At 36.1% G+C, this 19,346-nt stretch overlaps 2 protein-coding genes across 3 annotated transcripts; one reads left to right on the top strand and one right to left on the bottom strand.

Moving 5' to 3' along the window:
- Positions 1-629: 629 nt before the first annotated feature.
- Positions 630-4,790, bottom strand: LOC140036843 (serine/threonine-protein kinase SRK2A-like). 2 transcript variants are annotated; one of them, XM_072079800.1, is made up of 11 exons: positions 4,390-4,790; positions 4,192-4,241; positions 3,913-4,100; positions 3,553-3,627; positions 3,354-3,455; positions 3,096-3,149; positions 2,864-2,956; positions 2,661-2,753; positions 2,465-2,569; positions 2,253-2,351; positions 630-1,268 (listed from the first exon to the last, which is right to left on the bottom strand). In XM_072079800.1, exons 2-11 carry the CDS (start codon positions 4,205-4,207, stop codon positions 936-938), a joined length of 1,158 nt encoding a protein of 385 aa, XP_071935901.1. In that variant the 5' UTR covers positions 4,208-4,241; positions 4,390-4,790; the 3' UTR covers positions 630-935. The 2 variants fall into 2 exon arrangements, with proteins under 2 accessions (XP_071935901.1, XP_071935902.1); XM_072079801.1 differs by having other exon boundaries at positions 3,553-3,700; positions 3,913-4,789.
- Positions 4,791-10,836: 6,046 nt separating this feature from the next.
- LOC113731884 (transmembrane 9 superfamily member 1) lies at positions 10,837-19,191 on the top strand. The gene is made up of 12 exons (XM_027257380.2): positions 10,837-11,036; positions 13,137-13,329; positions 13,408-13,512; positions 13,870-13,887; positions 13,976-14,070; positions 14,159-14,311; positions 14,604-14,738; positions 15,671-15,837; positions 16,194-16,288; positions 16,384-16,757; positions 17,253-17,526; positions 18,627-19,191. Exons 1-12 carry the CDS (start codon positions 10,950-10,952, stop codon positions 18,692-18,694), a joined length of 1,764 nt encoding a protein of 587 aa, XP_027113181.2. The 5' UTR covers positions 10,837-10,949; the 3' UTR covers positions 18,695-19,191.
- Positions 19,192-19,346: the final 155 nt, after the last annotated feature.

A 19,346-nucleotide genomic window follows, 5' to 3' on the forward strand; every position in this document is an offset into this window, starting at 1 on the left:
AACGCTTTTCTAGCATAGCGATCATGGCTTCGTATAATTTTTTCATGCATATGACAAAAGGTTATGGTCCAATCTCGTTCATCCGCCTCAACATGTTTCTGTGGATATGACTAATGAGTAATTTTTTTTCCCCAGAAAAGGAGCTGAGAAGAGTTTCATTCGAGAGAGAAGTGAAACCAATCTTCCAAGTCCTTGCTGAACTAATCAGTTTTTTCTTGCGTAAAGTTTAGAGCTGACTTCCAGCATGGTTGATAAAAGTTAAAAAAATAGTGTACATTATTAGCTCAAAAAAGAACAAAGGGCACATTAAGAAGACCGGTAAATTGGTTAGCAGTCAAGAGTAGGTAATGGATCTCGTTTCGTACCGTAAACAAAAATTTGTTGTATTTTTTAACCAAGCTTCACTAGGTGATGCTTGTCACAATCTGCCTGAGCAACACACCCATGATCCATCTCTCGTTTACACAGTGAGTGTCTGTGTGTATAAAAAAAATTAGCCATGGAAAAGGCCAAGAAACAAGACAAATGACTTCCGAGTCACCAAAATACGACTAAACTGTAGAAGACAAATTAGCCATGGAAAAGGCCAAAAACAAAGACAAATGACTTCCGACTCACCAAAATACGACTAAACTGTAGAAGACAAGATGTATTTTAATTGACGCAAACAGTCAAATGGACAGAATATTATGCACGCAAAGCCAAACTAATGCTTGAGCTCCATAGCCCTCGAGCAAGATGACCAAACAGGGCTCTATATGTCTTTACATCACCATGCAACGCACACAGAACTATCACACTAAATGCGATTCACAAACCTCTTTACCACAATATCTCATAATCTACCAAGTTTAACATATCTTTACACGATCATGAAAACACCCGCAGTTCATGGACTTCAGGACTAAGACTATTCGAATGCAGGAAAAGAGCCCTCAGCTGAGCTGAAATTCTCCGCTCGCTTGTGCCTCTTTCACTTGTTTATCATATTCATCCTCCTCATCCTCCTCCTCCTCGTCAACTTCCCCCTCCACATCTTCTTCTTTCTCCTCATCTTCCTCACCTCCCCATCCAAAGCCACCAATTGAACGGGAAACGGGAGGGGGCGCCTTTGCTTCTGCAACAATTTTAGTGATCTCTTCGGCACTTTGAAGGGAAAAGGTTGGATTTTCTTTTCTGTAATAGGCAGCTTGAGCTGCATCTGTTAATTCCCTAGGCAAATTCTTCAGAAACCATGGATGAGTTTTTATGTCTTTGATTGTAATTCTCTGCAAATCAAGATCAATTTGGTGAGAGTTGTATTCAGCCCATCAAGTTCACTTTTTTGGCATTTCAATGGAAAGACTGCTCAACCAATAAGAGCAGGTAGATCAATGAGGAGCACAAAAAGCTACTTCCAGTGACAGTTGCTTCCCTAAAAGTGCATGCCAATCTTGAAAATAGATTAAGAATTTCTGTTACGCTAGAAGAAGTATCTAAATCCAAAAAGGGACTTGCAATCCTGAGGTTCTAGGATCCAAATATATATATATATATATATATATATGCCACTCGAGGATAAGCAATCACCACACAAAATCATGACATACTTTCCATTGAACAGGTAAAGCAAAAAAATGATGACAAATGACTCGCCATATTTTCCCACAAGAACCATAAAAAACTAAAGAAAGGTGAAATACTCCAGATACAAATCATGACCATCTAAGTTCTCAAAAGCACAACCTTATTGAAGATAAAGTTAAAGCCTAACCTATCATAAAGCGCTATCGACAGATATCAAGGCAACAATCAAATTAACACTCTAGGGGCTAAACCACATTAGAGAGAGCTGAAGCAGACCAAACTGCTTATTATTGCACAGGTAAAGCAAACAAAACCATCCTGGAGTAAAACCAGAGCGTAAGGTTCCCTCTATTGTGTAGAAAGGCAACAAAATTACTAAAAGAGTTATCATGTTATTTGCTTTGCAGACAGAGACTGTGCAGAAGGAACATAAATTTATGTATCTTAGCATCAATGCCAGGGGGAAGTTGATCGGGCTAATATAATCATGTTCTGATGGTTAAAAAGCCAGCTGCAGATCAATAACTAGTCACTTCATATGAGCAACAAAGATATTTTTAACCTATCCAACCTTTGACACAACACACACAAAATGGTCTCCTACCAAGCATGTCACCCATTATCTAATGAAACCAGTTTAACGTAGATAGTCAACAGAAACAGATTCACATCAATCAATAACGTACCCGAGCCGGATTAGCAACGAATATGCGAGAAAGAAGGTGCCTACATTCTTGAGATATGTGAACATAATCAGGTACCTTGTACTGCACAGCCATAATTCGCTGAAGAAGCATAACAAAGAGATGTATCAATAACATCATATTCCTCTATGACAAAAAGATAATGATAACTTTCCACCTAGTCGCTTTTGGAACAACAAAGTAGAAAAACTCACTTGAATGGTCTTCCTAAAGTTTTTCGGATCTTCTTGGTCTTCAAAAGGGTAAGCTCCAACGAGCATAACATACAGTGTCACTCCACATGACCAAACATCAGCTAGCTGAAAAGACAAACTAAAGTTCTAAAACATGAACTACAACAGGCAAATCTTTGTTTCCGAAGGGGAATAAGAAGAAAGAAAAAGGACAAACCTTTCCATCATATTCTCGCCTAGATAGAACTTCAGGAGCTATATAAGCTGGAGTGCCAACTGTTGATTTGGGTCTTGAATGCAGAAGAGATGACTAGACCGAGTGAAGAAGGGAGGGAGAAGGCAGAAAAAATAGTAAGAGCAGGAATATACATATCATTGAAAATGAATCCAAAGTTTCAACTGACGAATCATGATGTACACCTTAGAGTAACCAAAATCACATATTTTCAAACGTGGAGCAGGGCTTCCATCCAAAAGAGTATTCTCCAGCTTCAAGTCTCTGTGGCATATTTGCTGTAGAAAGCATTTGGTAATGAAATCACATGTGAGCACGTAATATATTTCCAAATTTTATGAATTCAATCATATACAGGTTTCTTGAGTATATAAAATTACAAAATATAACTATACAGGAGATTAACTGCCAATTTACCATGAAATGGCAGTAGTTGACTCCTGAAATGAGCTGCTGGAAGAAATACCTGGCCTGAATATTTGGAGCCAAAAAGACAAATTAGCTTCTGGATTTATAAACATATAGCTATAAAACAGAGTTCCTCTCTCCCTTCCCCCCAAAGGAAAGGAAAGCAAAAACAAAGGGTCCTCTTCTTCATCTTCAATCTTCTTTTTTTCCAATGTGTACGGAAATGGTAGCTAACTTCCAAAAGTACTTCCATACAAGATATTATACCTCATCCTCGCTGAACCTTCCAGCATTACAGATTCTTTCAAAGAGTTCCCCTCCAGCTGCATACTCCATAACTATAGCAAGATGTGTTGGAGTCAAAACCACCTGCAAATCCAAATCAAACGCCCAAGGGTCCCTAAGCATTCTACTTTATGCACGCAAAAACTGAAATATAGGAAAATAAAGAACTGGAGAGGCTCACCTCCTTGAATCGAATAATGTTTGGATGCCTAAGAGATCTGTGATTTATAATCTCTCGTGCAACGTTCTCATCGATCTACAGAGAAGGAATCACAATTCTGGCATCAATACCTGAAACTCCACTGGACTTCATTCTTTGAAATCAACCTCTAACGTATATAGAAGAAAACGCATGATGACAAACCCCCCAAAAAATGTAGAAGTATGAAGTTTACAACAACAAACAATAGGGAAAAAGTGTGCCCCAAAATCCAAAGCTGAAAAGACAAGGAGCTACACAATTAATTGTAACCAATTATATGAAAAAATAAATAAAAGCATGTTAAATCACCACAAACAGAGGAATGGAAGGAAATTTCACCTTGAGTCCTCTTTCAATGTATTTCATAGCAACGAGCTCCTTGGTCTCCTTGTTCCTCATAAGCCTAGCCACACCAAAATTCCCAGAACCAATATCCTTAACAAGCTCATACTTGTCCATCTTTTGTCTTTTTTCTCTTGTTGATTTTTCGGTTCTTTTTTCCCGTCCTCTGTTGCCAATATTTAGCTCTAAGCAAAAGAACAAAAACCCTTAATTATATAAACCAACAAAATCAAACTAAACCCAGAAATATTCTCCAAACTGAACTTCAATTCTTGCCTCCACGCGCAATCATCAAACACTCTGACACCTCCCTTCAACACCAAACCCTAAACCAGTGAAAAAGAAGCAAAATATAGACTAAAGCTTTATCCAATAAGGTCCAAAAGATCCAATCTTTTGGTGAAATTGAAAAATTAAGAAGAGTCAAACAATAACCCCCATAATTTGACTTCGATAAAAGCTAAATTCTTTGACCTTCCGATGACACTTTCCAGCTAGATTGCATCTGGGAATCTCACAAATTCTCCAAATATGCCAAACCCCAAAAAACAAAGCTGAGATTTACTCAATTTTTGAGTGAATTTGGGAAAGGAACTCAGGGTTTATGCAGAAAGCGGATTTGATGATGGCAAAAGAGGGGGTTTTGATTGCGAAAGGTTTATCAAGGAATTGATTGGGATGGTGGTGAATTTGAGATGGGTTTTTGATTGGGGGTAGGGAATTTTTTCTTTTTTTAATTGGACTATGATTTGAAGAAAAGCAAGGAATTTGTAGCACTAGTGAGAATGTGCATGAGAAAGAAAGGTGGCGACAGAGATTTTCATATCCTGGAATTTTTTAAAGTACATGACTGTGATTACTTACTTTAATTGCATAAGCATGTGCTCAAAGGATGGGATGCAAATTGGAGGTAAAATGGCCTTTACTTGTTCCAAAAAAAAAAAAAAAAAAGGCTTTACAAATTAGTTAAATTTTTCCACGGTTCTCGACCCATAATTATTTCCTTTTGTTTCGTTTTTGTACATTTATTACCAAAGGAAATAATGGACGTATGGTCCATAAAACAGAAAGAAAATATTTTGTATGGAGTCAAGTGATAGAATTCTTTCCTTATGGAGATATTTTGTAATTTGTCCTGATTTCTTTCTTGTACATATGAATTGTGCGTTTTGGAGAATAGGAAAATAGATATACACGATCTCAAAGGTTCTCCCCATATTTGTGGGAGTCACAACTTTAACATAACAATCTTTTAAGTTAAAATGTACCCCTATTAGAGTTTAGGGAAAATGATCGGTTTCATCTTTCATATTTCAAAAAAATATTCTTTTCGTCACTCACTTTTGAAATGAATCAATTTCATCCTTGACATTTGAAAACTGAAATTATTACATCCCTAAACCTAAATTTCAATCTGAATCAAACCACCAATCAACCTGATTACAAATTTTGGGGGTGTAATTGGAAGATCTCACTTGGTTAACTCAACTTGATATTCATGTGAAATTTAATGAACCTAAAAATAAAAAATAAAAAATTATAACATAAAAAAGAAAGATTAATCTTTTCTACATTATCATTGTATACACTAACGGTTTTATGTACCGCCACATCATTTTAATTTAAATTTAAACACCAAATTTTATATTTATGATACACATTTAGATTCGCAAGGGGATATACTAATGGTGCATGAAAAGATTTATCAAAAAAAAAATCTACTATTCCAAGACAAAAGTGGCCTTTTATGTTATAATTTTTATTTTTTTGGTTTAATAAATGTCATGTGAATATAATGAAGTTGACCGAATGATCTATCAATTCTATTTTCAAAATTTATTATTGGGTTATTGGATGGTTTGATTGAAAATTAGGTTCAAGAATGTAATAGTTTTAATTTTTAAATGTCAAGGACGAATTTGCTTCATTTTAAAAGTGAGGGATGAAAAGAATATTTTTGCAAAATGTAATGGATGAAATAGGTCATTTTCCCTAGAATTTATGATAACATGACAAATAATTACTTAGGAATTATGATTGAGTATTTGTTTCTATGGTTAATAACGTGTTAATAGCTTGTGCGAGTAAAATAGAATCTTAAACCCCTTTTTGAAATAGTGATATACATTTGAATAATAGAATGCATATTTTTATATATAAAACCTGAGCACTTATTAGTGTCAAAATTTTGTGTCACCTTATAGATTGCAAAAAAAACCTCTCCTTCCCCCCTTTCTCACACAATAATCATTATTAGTGTAACTAATTTCCTTCAAATTTAACTTTAAACTTAACTAGCTATTTTGTTACTAATACAACTCTCCATTAGTAGTATAACTATCAAATTTTACAACACATTTTAGAGTAATTCACTCACTTATATAGGAGTTTTGACTAACGGATGTTGGTGCAAGTAAATGGGGCTTGCATCCCTTAACCATGAGGTCTCAGGTTCGAAACTCATGGAAATGGAAAAAACAACGTTGGAAGAGTTTTCCCCTGCAAAGAGCCTAACCCGGCTTGAACAGGATTAGTCGCAGACCGTAAAACGAATGCGGACATCTGTGGATTATACCTAAAAAAGATACCATTTATTCCTTAACATGATTAATTTCCATATCTCTCTATTATTTGTGTCCCGTTTGGCAAATGAGTTTTTTAGGTGTTTGTCTAAAACTTTACTGTAGTTCACTGTAGAAATTGTAGAAAAATTTTTGTAAGATAAAAAACTTTTTTTCCTTTTCCTTTTCTTTCTTTCTTTTTTCTTTTCTTTCCTCCCTTCCCCCTTCTTCTTCTCCCTTCCCTTTCCCCCTTCCCCCCTCCCCCTTCCCTCCCATATTCCCCCTCTCGAAAAACTTGCCAGATGAAGCAGCAAAAGAAAACTTTTTTTTTGCTTATTCTCTATCTTCCTTTCCTGTCTGCCACCTCTCTCTCTCCCTCCCCCACCACCCCTCTTCTTCCTCTCTCCCCTTCCCTCGCCCGCCAACACTCCGTCCCTCCTGCCAGATAAAGTAGCAACAGTTTTTTTTTTTTTTTGGCAAATTTTCCTCTCCCTCTCATCTCCTTCCCTCGGGCTGACAAAGCAGCAATAGAATTTTTTTTTTTTTTGCAATTTTTCCTATTCCCCTATCCTCTCATTCCCTCGCCGAACAAAGCAGCAAAGCAACAATAGAAACTTTTTTTTTTTGCAATTTTCCTTCTCCCCCTCTCGTCCCCCTTTCCCCGTGCGATCTGGTCTCGCGACCAAATCGGCTAGAGGGGGAGGGGGAGGGTAGTGGGGGAGAAAGAAAAAAAAAAGGGAAGGACCCGATCGGACAAAGGGGTAGGATGGCGGGAGAGGAAAAAGGGGAGAGAGAGAAAGAAAAAAAAAAGATCGACACCGGAAGGGGTGATCGGCGTCGGAACCGGCGGCGGAGGTGGTGGTAGGTTGGGGTGGGAGAGGAAGAAGAAAAAAAGGGGAAGATTTTTTTTTTTTTAGTATTTTGAAATGTGTGGGTAAAAAATTTTGAGAAATTTTTTTATGTTACTGTAACAAATGTTGATAAAAAACTGGTAGTAGACAAACTTGGGTAAAAACCCACTTGCCAAACAGGCCCTTGGTTGCATTTAAAGAATGTTGCATGTTATTTCATTAGTTATTCTAAAATTTTATAAAACATTTGACTTTGAGTAATTCACTCACTTATATGGCGTATATAGCTCAAAAAGACGGGTCATGATTTATAGAGAGTCATACACAACTAGATATTTGGATATCCATAGCCATGCAAATATGATTAAATCCTTTAAATACTAGTTTTAATTGACAAATATAGATGTTGAATTTTTTTCCGGTGTTAAACAAACTAAAATATACATATTTTTATTTCTATCTCATACTTAGAAGTCTCTCATGTAAATTAGGCATTGTTTGGCAAGCAAGTTTTTTATCAATTTTGTCCGTTACAAATTTTTTAACAATTTTAGTTACAGTAACCTCAAAAAATTTCTCAAAATTTTTAACTATACATTTCAAAATATTAAATAATATACACAATTTAAACATTTTTTTTACAACTTCTACAATACGTTACAGTAAAATTTTAGATAAACACCAAAAAAACTCACTTGTTAAATGAGGCCTTAGGTATGTATGGTGATAATGCATGCTTATAACTATTTACTTGACCAAATACATAAATTTGTGTAACTTCATATTATATATATATATATATATATATATATATATATATAAATGTGCATATTTACAAAACTTTTTTAAATGGCTAAAACATTTTCATGCATTTGGAAGGTATACATATAAAATACCATATTGTGCTTGTCAGCTGTGCACAATGAAATACATCTATACAACATATAAAGCGGGACTACTATGTGTCTGTAGGGATGACAATTTAGATGAGGGCCTGGCGGGTAGTACAGGGGATGGTGCTCGTCTCACCCCATTACCCCAACGAATGCCTTGCCCAACTATTACTTTTATTTTTTATTTGTGTGTATGTATATATAAAATACTAATAATGAATTTACTAATCACTTTTTTTTTATTTTTTAGCAAAAAATTTAGTTTGGAATAAAGTTTAAAAATCATCTTGATTTTGTGAATGCGTTTCCCTGTATTTGATATCACATGAGATTTAAAGTAATCATCATTTTTTTTTATAAACTATGTGACAAAACAAAATAAAAAAGTAAACTAACATAATGAGATTATCATTTAACCACAAAAAAATTAACAAGAAAAATTATATTATTTTATTATAACCACAAAAAAATGAGATTATCAATTTCGCATTACATATATATAATTATATTATATTATGTATGTAATCTTAAAATTATAAGCGAGGGATGAGACGGGAATGCTCTCTCTCCCTCGCCCTGTTTAAAGGTTGGGAGCCAAAAACTACTTCCTGACGCCTCCCCGCATCTTCTCTTGTCTCCATTGCCTCCCTAATTGTATGGCGTCACGCTTTGTTACTTTTAAATTTTTTAACAACTTTTGCTATATGAACTCCAAAAAACTTATCAAAATTTTTAACTTACACATTTCAAAATATCTAATACACAAAAAACTTTCCCTTCAACTTTTCTTCTTTTTCCTCCTCCACCTAACCCACCATGTCCTCTGTCGCTGGCCACCACCTCCACCACAGCTTCCGGTGCCGGCCTTCCTCTTTTTTTTTTCCTCTCCCTATCCCTCACCCCCTCTCCTCCTCTCCCCTCCCCCTTTGACCGATTTGTTGGTGCTCTCCTCTTTTTTCTTTTTTTTTCTTTCTCCCTCCCCCCTCATCTCTTCGTCTCTGCCTCCCTCTCCCACTAGCTGGGATCTGGTCGGGCGACCAAATCGCAAAGGGGGAGGGGGAAGGTGGCGGGGAAGGGGAGGAGAGAGGGAGAGAAAAAGTTCAAAAAAAAATCCATGGCTATAATAACTCTGGCGTCGGAGGGCGAGGGGGATGGGAGAGGAGAGGGGTGGCGGGCAGGAGAGGGGAAGAGAAAAAAAGCAAAAAAAAAAGAAAGAAAGAAAGAAAGTTGCTGCTTCATTGGCAGTTTCGGGAAAGGGAATAGGGGAGGGAAGGGGAAAGGAAAAGAAGCGGGAAGGGAGGAAGGAAAAGAAAAAAGAAAGAAAATGAAAAGGAAAAAAAAAATTCATCTTACAAAAGTTTTTCTACAACTTCTACAGTGATCTACAGTAAAGTTTTATACAAATACAAAAAAAACTCACATTCCAAACGGGGCCTAAGTCTTAAATCTCAATGCAATTATCTAAACAATCAACACAAAAAAACACATACACACACAAAAAATGTTCTCGCTTTCTTCAAAATTGCATGACCACTTATACATCTCCAATTATCTAGACCACTTATACTTCTCCAATTTTAATTTTATTTCATCGACTTTATTTATATTTTTTGTACTATGTTTTCATAATCTTTTATTCGTTTTCCTTTCATTTGTTTCCATAAAATAAGTTGTATAAAATATATATTTTTTGTTAGTTGTATACACATTCATTGAGTGTGCCTTAATCACTATCTTTATCATTTGTTTGTCTTCTTACTTTAACCTCGCTAATAGATTCTTTAACACTTATTATCAACACTAATTAATAGGGGAAAAAGAGAGAAAAATTTGCTAAGTAAGAGTATTCCTTGGTTTCATACTTTAAGCAAACATACAACTTGGGTAGATTAATATATGCAATAATCCATTCAGCGAAAAAAAAGCAAACAAATTCATAATATTATTTTTACCATATTGCATGCATATCAAATGAAGATTAATTCTCATAACCTTTTTTATGTTCAGCGTAAAATCAAATTTCAATGAGACACCTATTATCAGAAAGTCTTTTATCAAAACAAATTCGTATTTTCCAACAAATTCAAAAAATAAAAGACGAAAAACTATTGTATAGCAAAATTTTAACAAATATTATTTTACTTACATCATAAACACATCTTTCGATCACCTTTTTATTTTACATATATCACATCAAGAAAAAATGTTATAATAATTATTTTAAATAATAATTTAAATAATCTCCTATATAAACACACTAATTATTTAGACAGCCTTTTATTTGAGAAATCTGAACAAAATGCACATTATTTATTTTGTTCAATTACTATTTTTTTTCGTCTCGCATGGAAAGATTTTTTTTTTTGGAATACCCAAACACACTCAACGAGCAAAGGATCCCCATAAAGGCCTAAACATCAAAAACAAACAGAGAAGCAGAGGCCCATAACTAATAAGGCCATGCGCATGGTTCACAATTCCCATACTAAGGAAAGTCCATAACTGGCAGCGTATGTAAGTTCGAAGTTACACAAGGCTACGTCCCACTGATCTGAGAAATCAGACAATTAAAATAACAAAATCAATTCGGATACAGTACTATAAGAAGTTTACTTATTTATTTTTTGATCCATTATATAAAAACCCCGACTCTGACTCACCCATCTCGCTTAATTTCTTCCACTCCTATCACAAGATCCATACAATTGCCGGCGATTTCCATCTACGACATGCGGCTCATCGTTCGATCCTTGGCTGTCCTTTCCATTCTCCTCACTGTCGCCGCGCCGGCTCTCGCCTCCGAGTATGATCATAGGGTAATAAACTAGGTGTCTCTGCGACGCACTCGATCTCGCTGCATTGCTACATAGAAACCCTAATTTAAGCTGCCGTTTGCTTTTGCTTTCGTATAAATTTGAACGGATCTTTGAGTTTCCTCGTGATTGTTTTACTGTTGCTCAGATCTGTGGAGAGATCAGCAAATTATTAGTCCATTTCCCTGTTTTTGCCTTTTAGGTGCTGTGGAGGATTGTTGTTTAGTTTGTCATTTGAGTTTCATTTATTTTTTGAAAATGTAAAATCTTGTGCCTTCGGGGTCTAATTTTCGTGTTCATAAGAATTGTAAAAGTGTAGATCTTGACAAAATTTAGTTGTTCTTTCCGGCAGATACTTACATAGCCTGGTGAATTTTGCATTGGCTTTTTAATGAATTTGTTCGTGCAAGTATGTTTGCATTTATGCGAGTCCAGTGGATAATAGTATTGGAATAGGGGAAGGAGTGGACGCGCACATGAGGATTTGCTAGACGAGATTACACCGTGATGGTTGCTAGATGTGATTACAACGCGAGGGTCAATGCTGGCTAAGACCATCTATTTGGTGCACTCGGGAATTGATCTGGAGACGGTTGTGGTGATTTAGAATGCATTTATTAGGCTCTAATAGGATTTTGATGGAAGTGAATACGTAGGGGAGGAAAAGAAAACAGGATGTAATGTTGGAAAAGTTGATCCCAAGTTCAATTGCTAGCTCGATTAGATTGAGGTGGAAGAAAAATTTTGCTGCTTTATCAGTACTCTGTTTTATCATTGTTAATCATGGACACAGAGGCTGCTCGACATGCTTTTGGAGGCTAGAATCCTGGTGCACCAATATACATGGACTGCACCCAACAGATATATTTGATATAGGATTATCTGTTACTTTCACTGATAGTAAACTCTATATTGGTAACCATCCTAGAACTGGATTGATTTTGCTCATCGATTTTTTGCATTTATACCAAGTTTCTTGTGTGTTTGCTTGTTTCACATCCTTTTATTGTGATTTTTACTGTCCTATCATAGATGTTTGTTGGGATATTTCGTTGCTTTATTTGGAAGTTCTGTGTTATCTTGGAGAGCTGTTGCATGTTGAGACACCGATTGTTTGAAAACTGTATATAACACAAGTATTTTACATTTAATTTGAGAAAGATTACAGGACCATTAGACATTAGCGGTATGCTCAATAAATACTAGTGTTTGTACACATTTGGCCAGGATATGAGCTTTTAAAGCATTTAATTATTGCCTTTGATTGGCTTTTTAATTGGTTGACGAATAAGAAATACTGTATGCTAACGATGAGTTATAGCGTGTGAACGCATTGGCTAGGTACACTTGTGTCCACAAATAGTTGGCAACAAGGGTAAAAAGAAAGTCTTAGTGTTTATCTTATGCTTTCGCCGAATCTTCTGTCAAATGGGGAATGTGAGGGTGTGTTGATAAATTAGGGCGAGGTACCTGTCGTTGAAATGGGAGAAAGAGAAAAGCAGTTTGATTCTGTGCTAATACTATTGTCCATTGACAATGTACCAAGAAGTTTTGCAGTTTCATCTGCTTTAATGTGCTGTGTTGCCTCATGAAACAGCTATGATCGTGAGTCATTTGCACGTTGAAAAGCTGTTTCTAACTCCTGCTCATTATAGTAATGATGAGTGAGTCCAATTCTCACAAATCTATGCATTCTGGTGCTTAGAATTTGGATACAAGGAAGGATCTTATCAATGGTGCTTGTCCTATAGAAGAAGGAACTATTAAACTGGAAATACATGTCATGTATGATTATAAGCAGCGCCTGTCACTGTTGGAAATTGAATACAAGTAAGGGATGGATGGTGATTATCTTTTAGAAGAGGGAATTACATGTCATTTGACCATTATAATTAGTTTAGTTGCTTAGTATTTAGTTTGCATGCCGGCTCTTCTGGTGTACCTCTTTTTCATCTTCTATTAACTGGGTCGCCCTAGGCTGCTATTTTTTCCTTGGTTTTCTCCTTTGCGCCTCATGTATTCAGCTACTTGAATACATGATGTGATGCTGCTTTTTGAAAACTTTGATGCTTACCTCTGACACTTTTTTGCTTTCTCCTTCAGTATCAAGATGAAGACAAAGTTGCCCTGTGGGTAAATAAAGTAGGGCCATATAATAATCCACAGGAGACATACAATTACTTCAGTCTTCCATTTTGCCATCCAGATGGCACTGTTTCCCACAAATGGGGTGGGCTTGGTGAAGTTTTGGGCGGAAATGAGCTTATTGATAGTCTTATTGACATAAAGTTTAAAAGTATGTTAATTTCTTTAGTTCATCAGTATGGATTATCTTAATATATGGACATGATGCTAAATAATTGGTTTTTGACAGAAAATGTGGAGAAGTCTACAATTTGTGAACTGGAGCTTGATGATGCAAAGGTTAAACAGTTCAAGGATGCAATTGAAAACAGTTACTGGTTCGAATTTTTCATGGGTACGTCACAGATTTCAGTTTGCCTGATATTATGCAAAATGATAATGCCTGTCCATTCACAAGCATTTTGTTACTTTAATATCAAATTTTTTATAATTCTTCAAAAATGGACTTGTGGTAGGAAATATAGTTTCTCAAGTGGTTGGTTGGTTTAATTAGTTATTGATATGTCAGTTATGCAATTGTGATGAGCTATGTCAGAGTTTGAATATGTGAATGAATTGTGCTTTGGATGTTCACTTATTGTTGGGATTAAGGCTCTTCTGTTATATGCTTATGAACGATGATTTTTTATCATGCTTATCTTCCTGATCTGGTTTTATTGTCTGACCCATGGCATGCTGTCTACGAGTTCAGATGATCTGCCTTTGTGGGGTATGTCCCTCTTAAGCACTTCTTTCTTCTCCATCTCAAATGCTTTCTGACACCTTAGATTGTTGGTATAACATTATTAATCTTACAGGTTTTGTTGGCGAGATGCGTTCTGAGAGAAACAGCGACAGCAAGCATGTGCTTTTCACACATAAGAGCATTAATGTCCAATACAATAAAGATCAGGTCTCTAGTTTTGTATTTTATTATGGATTTCACATTTAATTTTTGATTTGCTGCCTTTACCATTATTTTATTTATTTATTTTTTGTAGATCATACATGTTAATCTCACTCAAGATATTGCAAAACCATTAGAAGTTGGGAAGACATGGGAAATGACCTATTCGGTGAAATGGACACCAACCAATGTCACTTTTGCTCGTCGCTTTGACGTCTACTTAGATTACCCGTTTTTTGAGCATCAGGTGAATATTGCATTTTTGTATGTTTCTCCACTTCCTAATCTCTCTTTTGTTTTGTAAAATATGCTCTCAATAGAACATATCTTTTTCTGTTGGGAAAATTTTAGTCTTACAGTGTCGATAGTTTATCAAGTGTCATTAAAGAGTTAATGGAGCTTACTGCTCTGAGCTTCAAATAAATGTTTCGTTGCTTTCTGGATCTAGACTTCTAAATTGTTTTGGGCGTACTTGAATTACATTCTAGGATTGTTCCAATTCTATGATACAAGGTTTTGATTGCCTTTTTGTTTTGCAGATTCATTGGTTCTCCATTTTTAATTCCTTCATGATGGTTATTTTTCTTACTGGGCTCGTGTCAATGATACTGATGCGAACTTTGAGAAATGATTATGCAAAATATGCTCGTGAAGATGATGATCTGGAAACACTGGTAAGCTTGTTATTGTTCTTGAAGTGCATAATTTTGTCGATCAATTTGTATTTTATGCAAGTTTGAAGCTTCATTCTGGAGAAAAAAGAAAACATGTTTGATAAGGAGTGCCTCCCTTCAAATATGCTTTGTTATTCTTCCTGCAGCTATTTTTCCTTTCATGTATGCTCTGTGCATAGCTACCTGACAGTGCAAAAGTTCTGTAGATACCCACAATATGGCTTTTGTAGCCATTAGCTCAAATCACCATTCTCCATCTTGTCATTTTTTTCTCATATAGACTGGTTGTAAAATGCATTGGGGAGATAGGAAAAGAGTGCAAGTCAGATTAAAAAGAACAAGAGATGCAAATTTATCCAAACTGTATCTCTTGAATCCATGCCCAAATGGACTATAATGAGGCTTTCTTAATTGAAGTCACGCCCATAGAGAAGCCCTGTTTTATGTAGTAGACTGGGACAAGTCTACTCTGTTCAAATGAAAGTTATTCAAAATGAAAAGTTAATTGTCATTTTTTTTTTTTAATGAAAAGCGGTGTTCATTGTGTTAACAAAACCAGTGGAGACTTGAAATTGGGTTAGTTGTTTTTATACTTGGTTTCAGGTTTTTATACTGGGGTGCTTGCTGCTACATTTGTGAATTGGTGGTAGGATGTGGTTGTAGAGGAGGCTGGCGGGGGAAGGTGAGGAGGGAGAGAGAGGGAACTTGTTCATGATGTGCCATCTAAACAATTGTATTATTGTTGAGAAGACATGTTGGTTGTCCTGGAGAAAAAAGGCAAACGCATACCAATCTGAACCTTATTAATCTTCTTTTATTTAAGTCTGAAATGAGACGAAACGTCTTGGTTTCAGTACAGCCCTTTGGGAATCTCTATTTTGCTTGTTTTCCCTTGCTAGAGCCACCTTAACTCTTTCTTCTTTTAAAAACAGGAAAGAGATGTTAGTGAGGAGTCTGGTTGGAAGCTTGTTCATGGAGATGTGTTCCGGCCTCCTCGCACTTTAGTGTTGCTCTCTGCTGTCGTTGGGACTGGAGCACAACTAGCGCTGCTTGTTCTCCTTGTCATCTTGTTTGCAATTGTGGGAATGTTATATATTGGGTATGTGGAAGCTATATTCTTAACTTGTTTAGTACGTTGAAACTTTGAACTTGTATGTCTTGTTGTGTTTGTCTCTTCATTCGGTCATTTGTCTTCTCTGTAGGCTCAAATTCACATCTTGCTGGCTCTATATTCTCCTTGTTTTTGAGTTCTCTTCAATTTGTTTACCTTTCTTTTGTTGTAATGGGTGAGAGGGGTTTTGGAGGCTTCACATTTCTGCATCTGTTTTGTGACATTATGCATCGGTTTTCTAGTGTTTGAGTTGATATATAGCCTGGATGTTTTTGGTTACAGATCAGCATTCTTTTTTAATTACTCTCATATTAGTGTATTCCTTTTTTTTTTTCCCCATTCAGGAGAGGAGCAATTGTCACCACTTTTATAGTATGTTATGCTTTCACATCCTTTATTTCTGGCTATGTTAGTGGTGGAATGTACTCGCGAAATGGTGGTACGTGTCATCCTGAATATATGCTTTGGTTCTCCTTTAGCATGTTGAATACACATTATTGCAATTTTAAATTTGTATTGTCTTCCTCTTTGCAGGTAAAAACTGGATCAAATCAATGATCCTCACAGCATCACTTTTCCCATTCTTGTGTTTTGGCATTGGTTTCATCCTGAACACAATTGCTATATTTTATGGGTCACTGGCAGCCATTCCCTTTGGAACCATGGTGGTGGTTTTTGTTATCTGGGCTTTTATCTCCTTTCCATTGGCCCTTCTTGGTACAGTTGTTGGTAGGAACTGGAGCGGTGCACCAAATAATCCCTGTCGGGTGAAGACCATTCCTCGGCCGATTCCAGAGAAAAAGTGGTACTTGACACCATCTGTAGTTTCCTTGATGGGAGGATTGCTACCATTTGGCAGCATATTCATTGAGATGTACTTTGTTTTCACCTCTTTTTGGAACTACAAGGTAATTATGTGAACTGTCTAGAGGCTACGGGACTTGATTCCATCTTTGCCTGGATTTTTAGTAACTCATAGTAGTTCATAGGACTTGCAGCAGAAGAAGTTATGCATATTTGCAAATGAAGCAAAAGATGATTAAATTGGCTGTTGAGTGGAACTACAGTGCTATAGCCTACTCAAGGTGTTATTTAAAAAAAAAAAGGAGAGAAGTCTGTCTGCACATAGCCTACTCAAGGTGTTATTTTAAAAAAAGAAAAGGTTGGACTGACCTTCTCCTGTCTATGTTTAAAAGGTTATAGAAAATACAATCTTCTTGTGTCAAAGTCAGTACTGAAGAAAAAAAAAGAATATATTATGTGAGCAGTAGTCTGAATGTAGAGATACTCTCTGCCCTCTGGCATAATTGTTTCTGGTAATAAGGTTTATAATGAGAATTGCTGTTGCTCTGTTGGTAAATGTGTAATCTTTGTTTTCTTCTTTTTCTTCTCTATTTTGACAGGTTTACTATGTGTACGGATTTATGCTGCTCGTCTTCCTGATTCTCATTATTGTAACAGTATGTGTGACAATTGTGGGAACATATTTCCTGCTTAATGCTGAAAATTATCATTGGCAATGGACCTCCTTCTTCTCAGCAGCCTCAACAGCTGTATATGTGTACTTATATTCAATATATTACTACTATGTGAAGACTAAGATGTCGGGTTTCTTCCAAACCAGCTTCTACTTTGGTTACACGCTGATGTTTTGTCTTGGCTTGGGAATTCTTTGTGGTTAGTATAAGATATTTATTGCATTCTTATTCCTGTCTTCTTTTCCTGGTTGTTAGAAGAATATCTAATATTCTGTATTTATTTGATTTTGGCCATTTGAATTTCCCTTTTTTTGTGTAAAGTTCTGATCTCTATTTAGGAAAATGTGTTCGACTGTTCATAATCCAAGTATTCAAAATATACTCTCTGATACTGGAAAAATGCAACCAACTTATACAATGTTCAGATATTTTATGCACTGATTTTAGCTATTAGCTCGGCTTGTTGACATGAAATCTATGTTATTCTGTAAATAACTTGAAAGTTAAATTGTACGCACTTCTCAACTGATAGTGCTTAGCATAGCATTCATCTTTGATGAAAGTGTTTTAAAAGGTTTCTTGAAGAAAGGTGTCTGTCCTGTGCAGCAACTATTTTGTTGATTTGCCTTTTTTGTTTTTTGGTTGCAGCAAATGATGTACTTGCATATTTGTTCTTCTTGTTCTTTTTTATATTTATGTTTTGTCTTTATGAGCTGCTGAAATGGGGTGACTGCTTAAGGTTTTTTCTGTTTATTTTGGATTGCATTTATGTGATATCTGGTGATTTCGGGCATTGAATATGTACATAGCTTCCCATAAGGGTGGGATTGTTTCTTCTTTTCTACGAAGTTTTGTGGTCACGGACATGGCTGGTCCTGAATATTCTGTTTTATTACATGGATATCCTGTAACGCTCGAGCATTTTTTGTAAGTTAAATTTTCCATTTGTTTTGTTTCTTTTTCATTTTTTTTGGAGGAGAGGGGGGCTGGGGGTGCGGATGTTTTGGTTGGGGAGGGCTTGGCTGTTTGGAGGAGAGAGGCATGGTAGAAATGAATGATCAAGGAGGTAGAGGACATCAAAGTAACAAGGACAGAGTCCTCAGAAAATGTGCCCCAAGAATAGGTCTATGTAGAAAGAGGATTATGTTTTATATGGTTGGGTGTCTGTCTTGGTAGATTTTGTTGCTTGCTTAAATTGCTCCATCTCCCAAAGTTTTCTGACAATTATTTTCATCTGAAGCTAATGGCAATCTATTGAGAAATTTACGTTAATACGGGTGTTTCTCGTGTATTTTTCAGGAGCTGTTGGTTATTTGGGCTCTAGTCTGTTTGTTAGGAGGATCTACAGAAACATCAAATGTGATTAGTTTAGTTGAAGGGCAACAAAACATATGTTGCTTCTTTGGCCACATGTTCAGAAGGAACCAAAGGACCACGGATGTCATTTTTTGGGTCTCTGACACAGTCTCGCCAAGGAATTCATGGGTTTTGAGGATGGTTTGTAACTCAGGATTGTGGGGAAGCTCTGAAAATTTTCCTTGTTCCCCAGGCTGTAAAAGAAAGCCTTTTTTACATATTAGAATGCAGAGACTGATGTTAAAATTTGAAGAGAGTTAGCATGATTTACAACACTACCTGTCATGTAGTTATTTCTCGCCTCATCCCTGTATACGGTAGATGCCTTCCTTCCTGCTAGCTGCCTGCTTAATTTTCCTTTTTAATTTTGATTACTGATTTTGTTTTTCCATCATGTTCTTTGGGTATGGGATTTGTTAAAGGGAGATTATTGAGGAGACGAGTTGCTGTGTTATGAACTGTCTAAACGGTTACTTTTATATATAGTAACATAATATTATGTCCACAATAGCTAAGGTGTACTTGTTCGGTTTCCCTTGTGTATGCCTTTCTTCTGTAGTCTATGCATCATCATGTTCATTAAAATTTTCAATCTCGCTGGAGAGTGTAAACATTTGTGGGTTTCTATGGCCGCACCACTTTTGTGGAGAGTTGCTGGATGAC

The sequence above is a fragment of the Coffea arabica genome, chromosome 2e, assembly GCF_036785885.1.
Source record: "Coffea arabica cultivar ET-39 chromosome 2e, Coffea Arabica ET-39 HiFi, whole genome shotgun sequence".
Taxonomy (NCBI): Eukaryota; Viridiplantae; Streptophyta; class Magnoliopsida; order Gentianales; family Rubiaceae; genus Coffea; species Coffea arabica.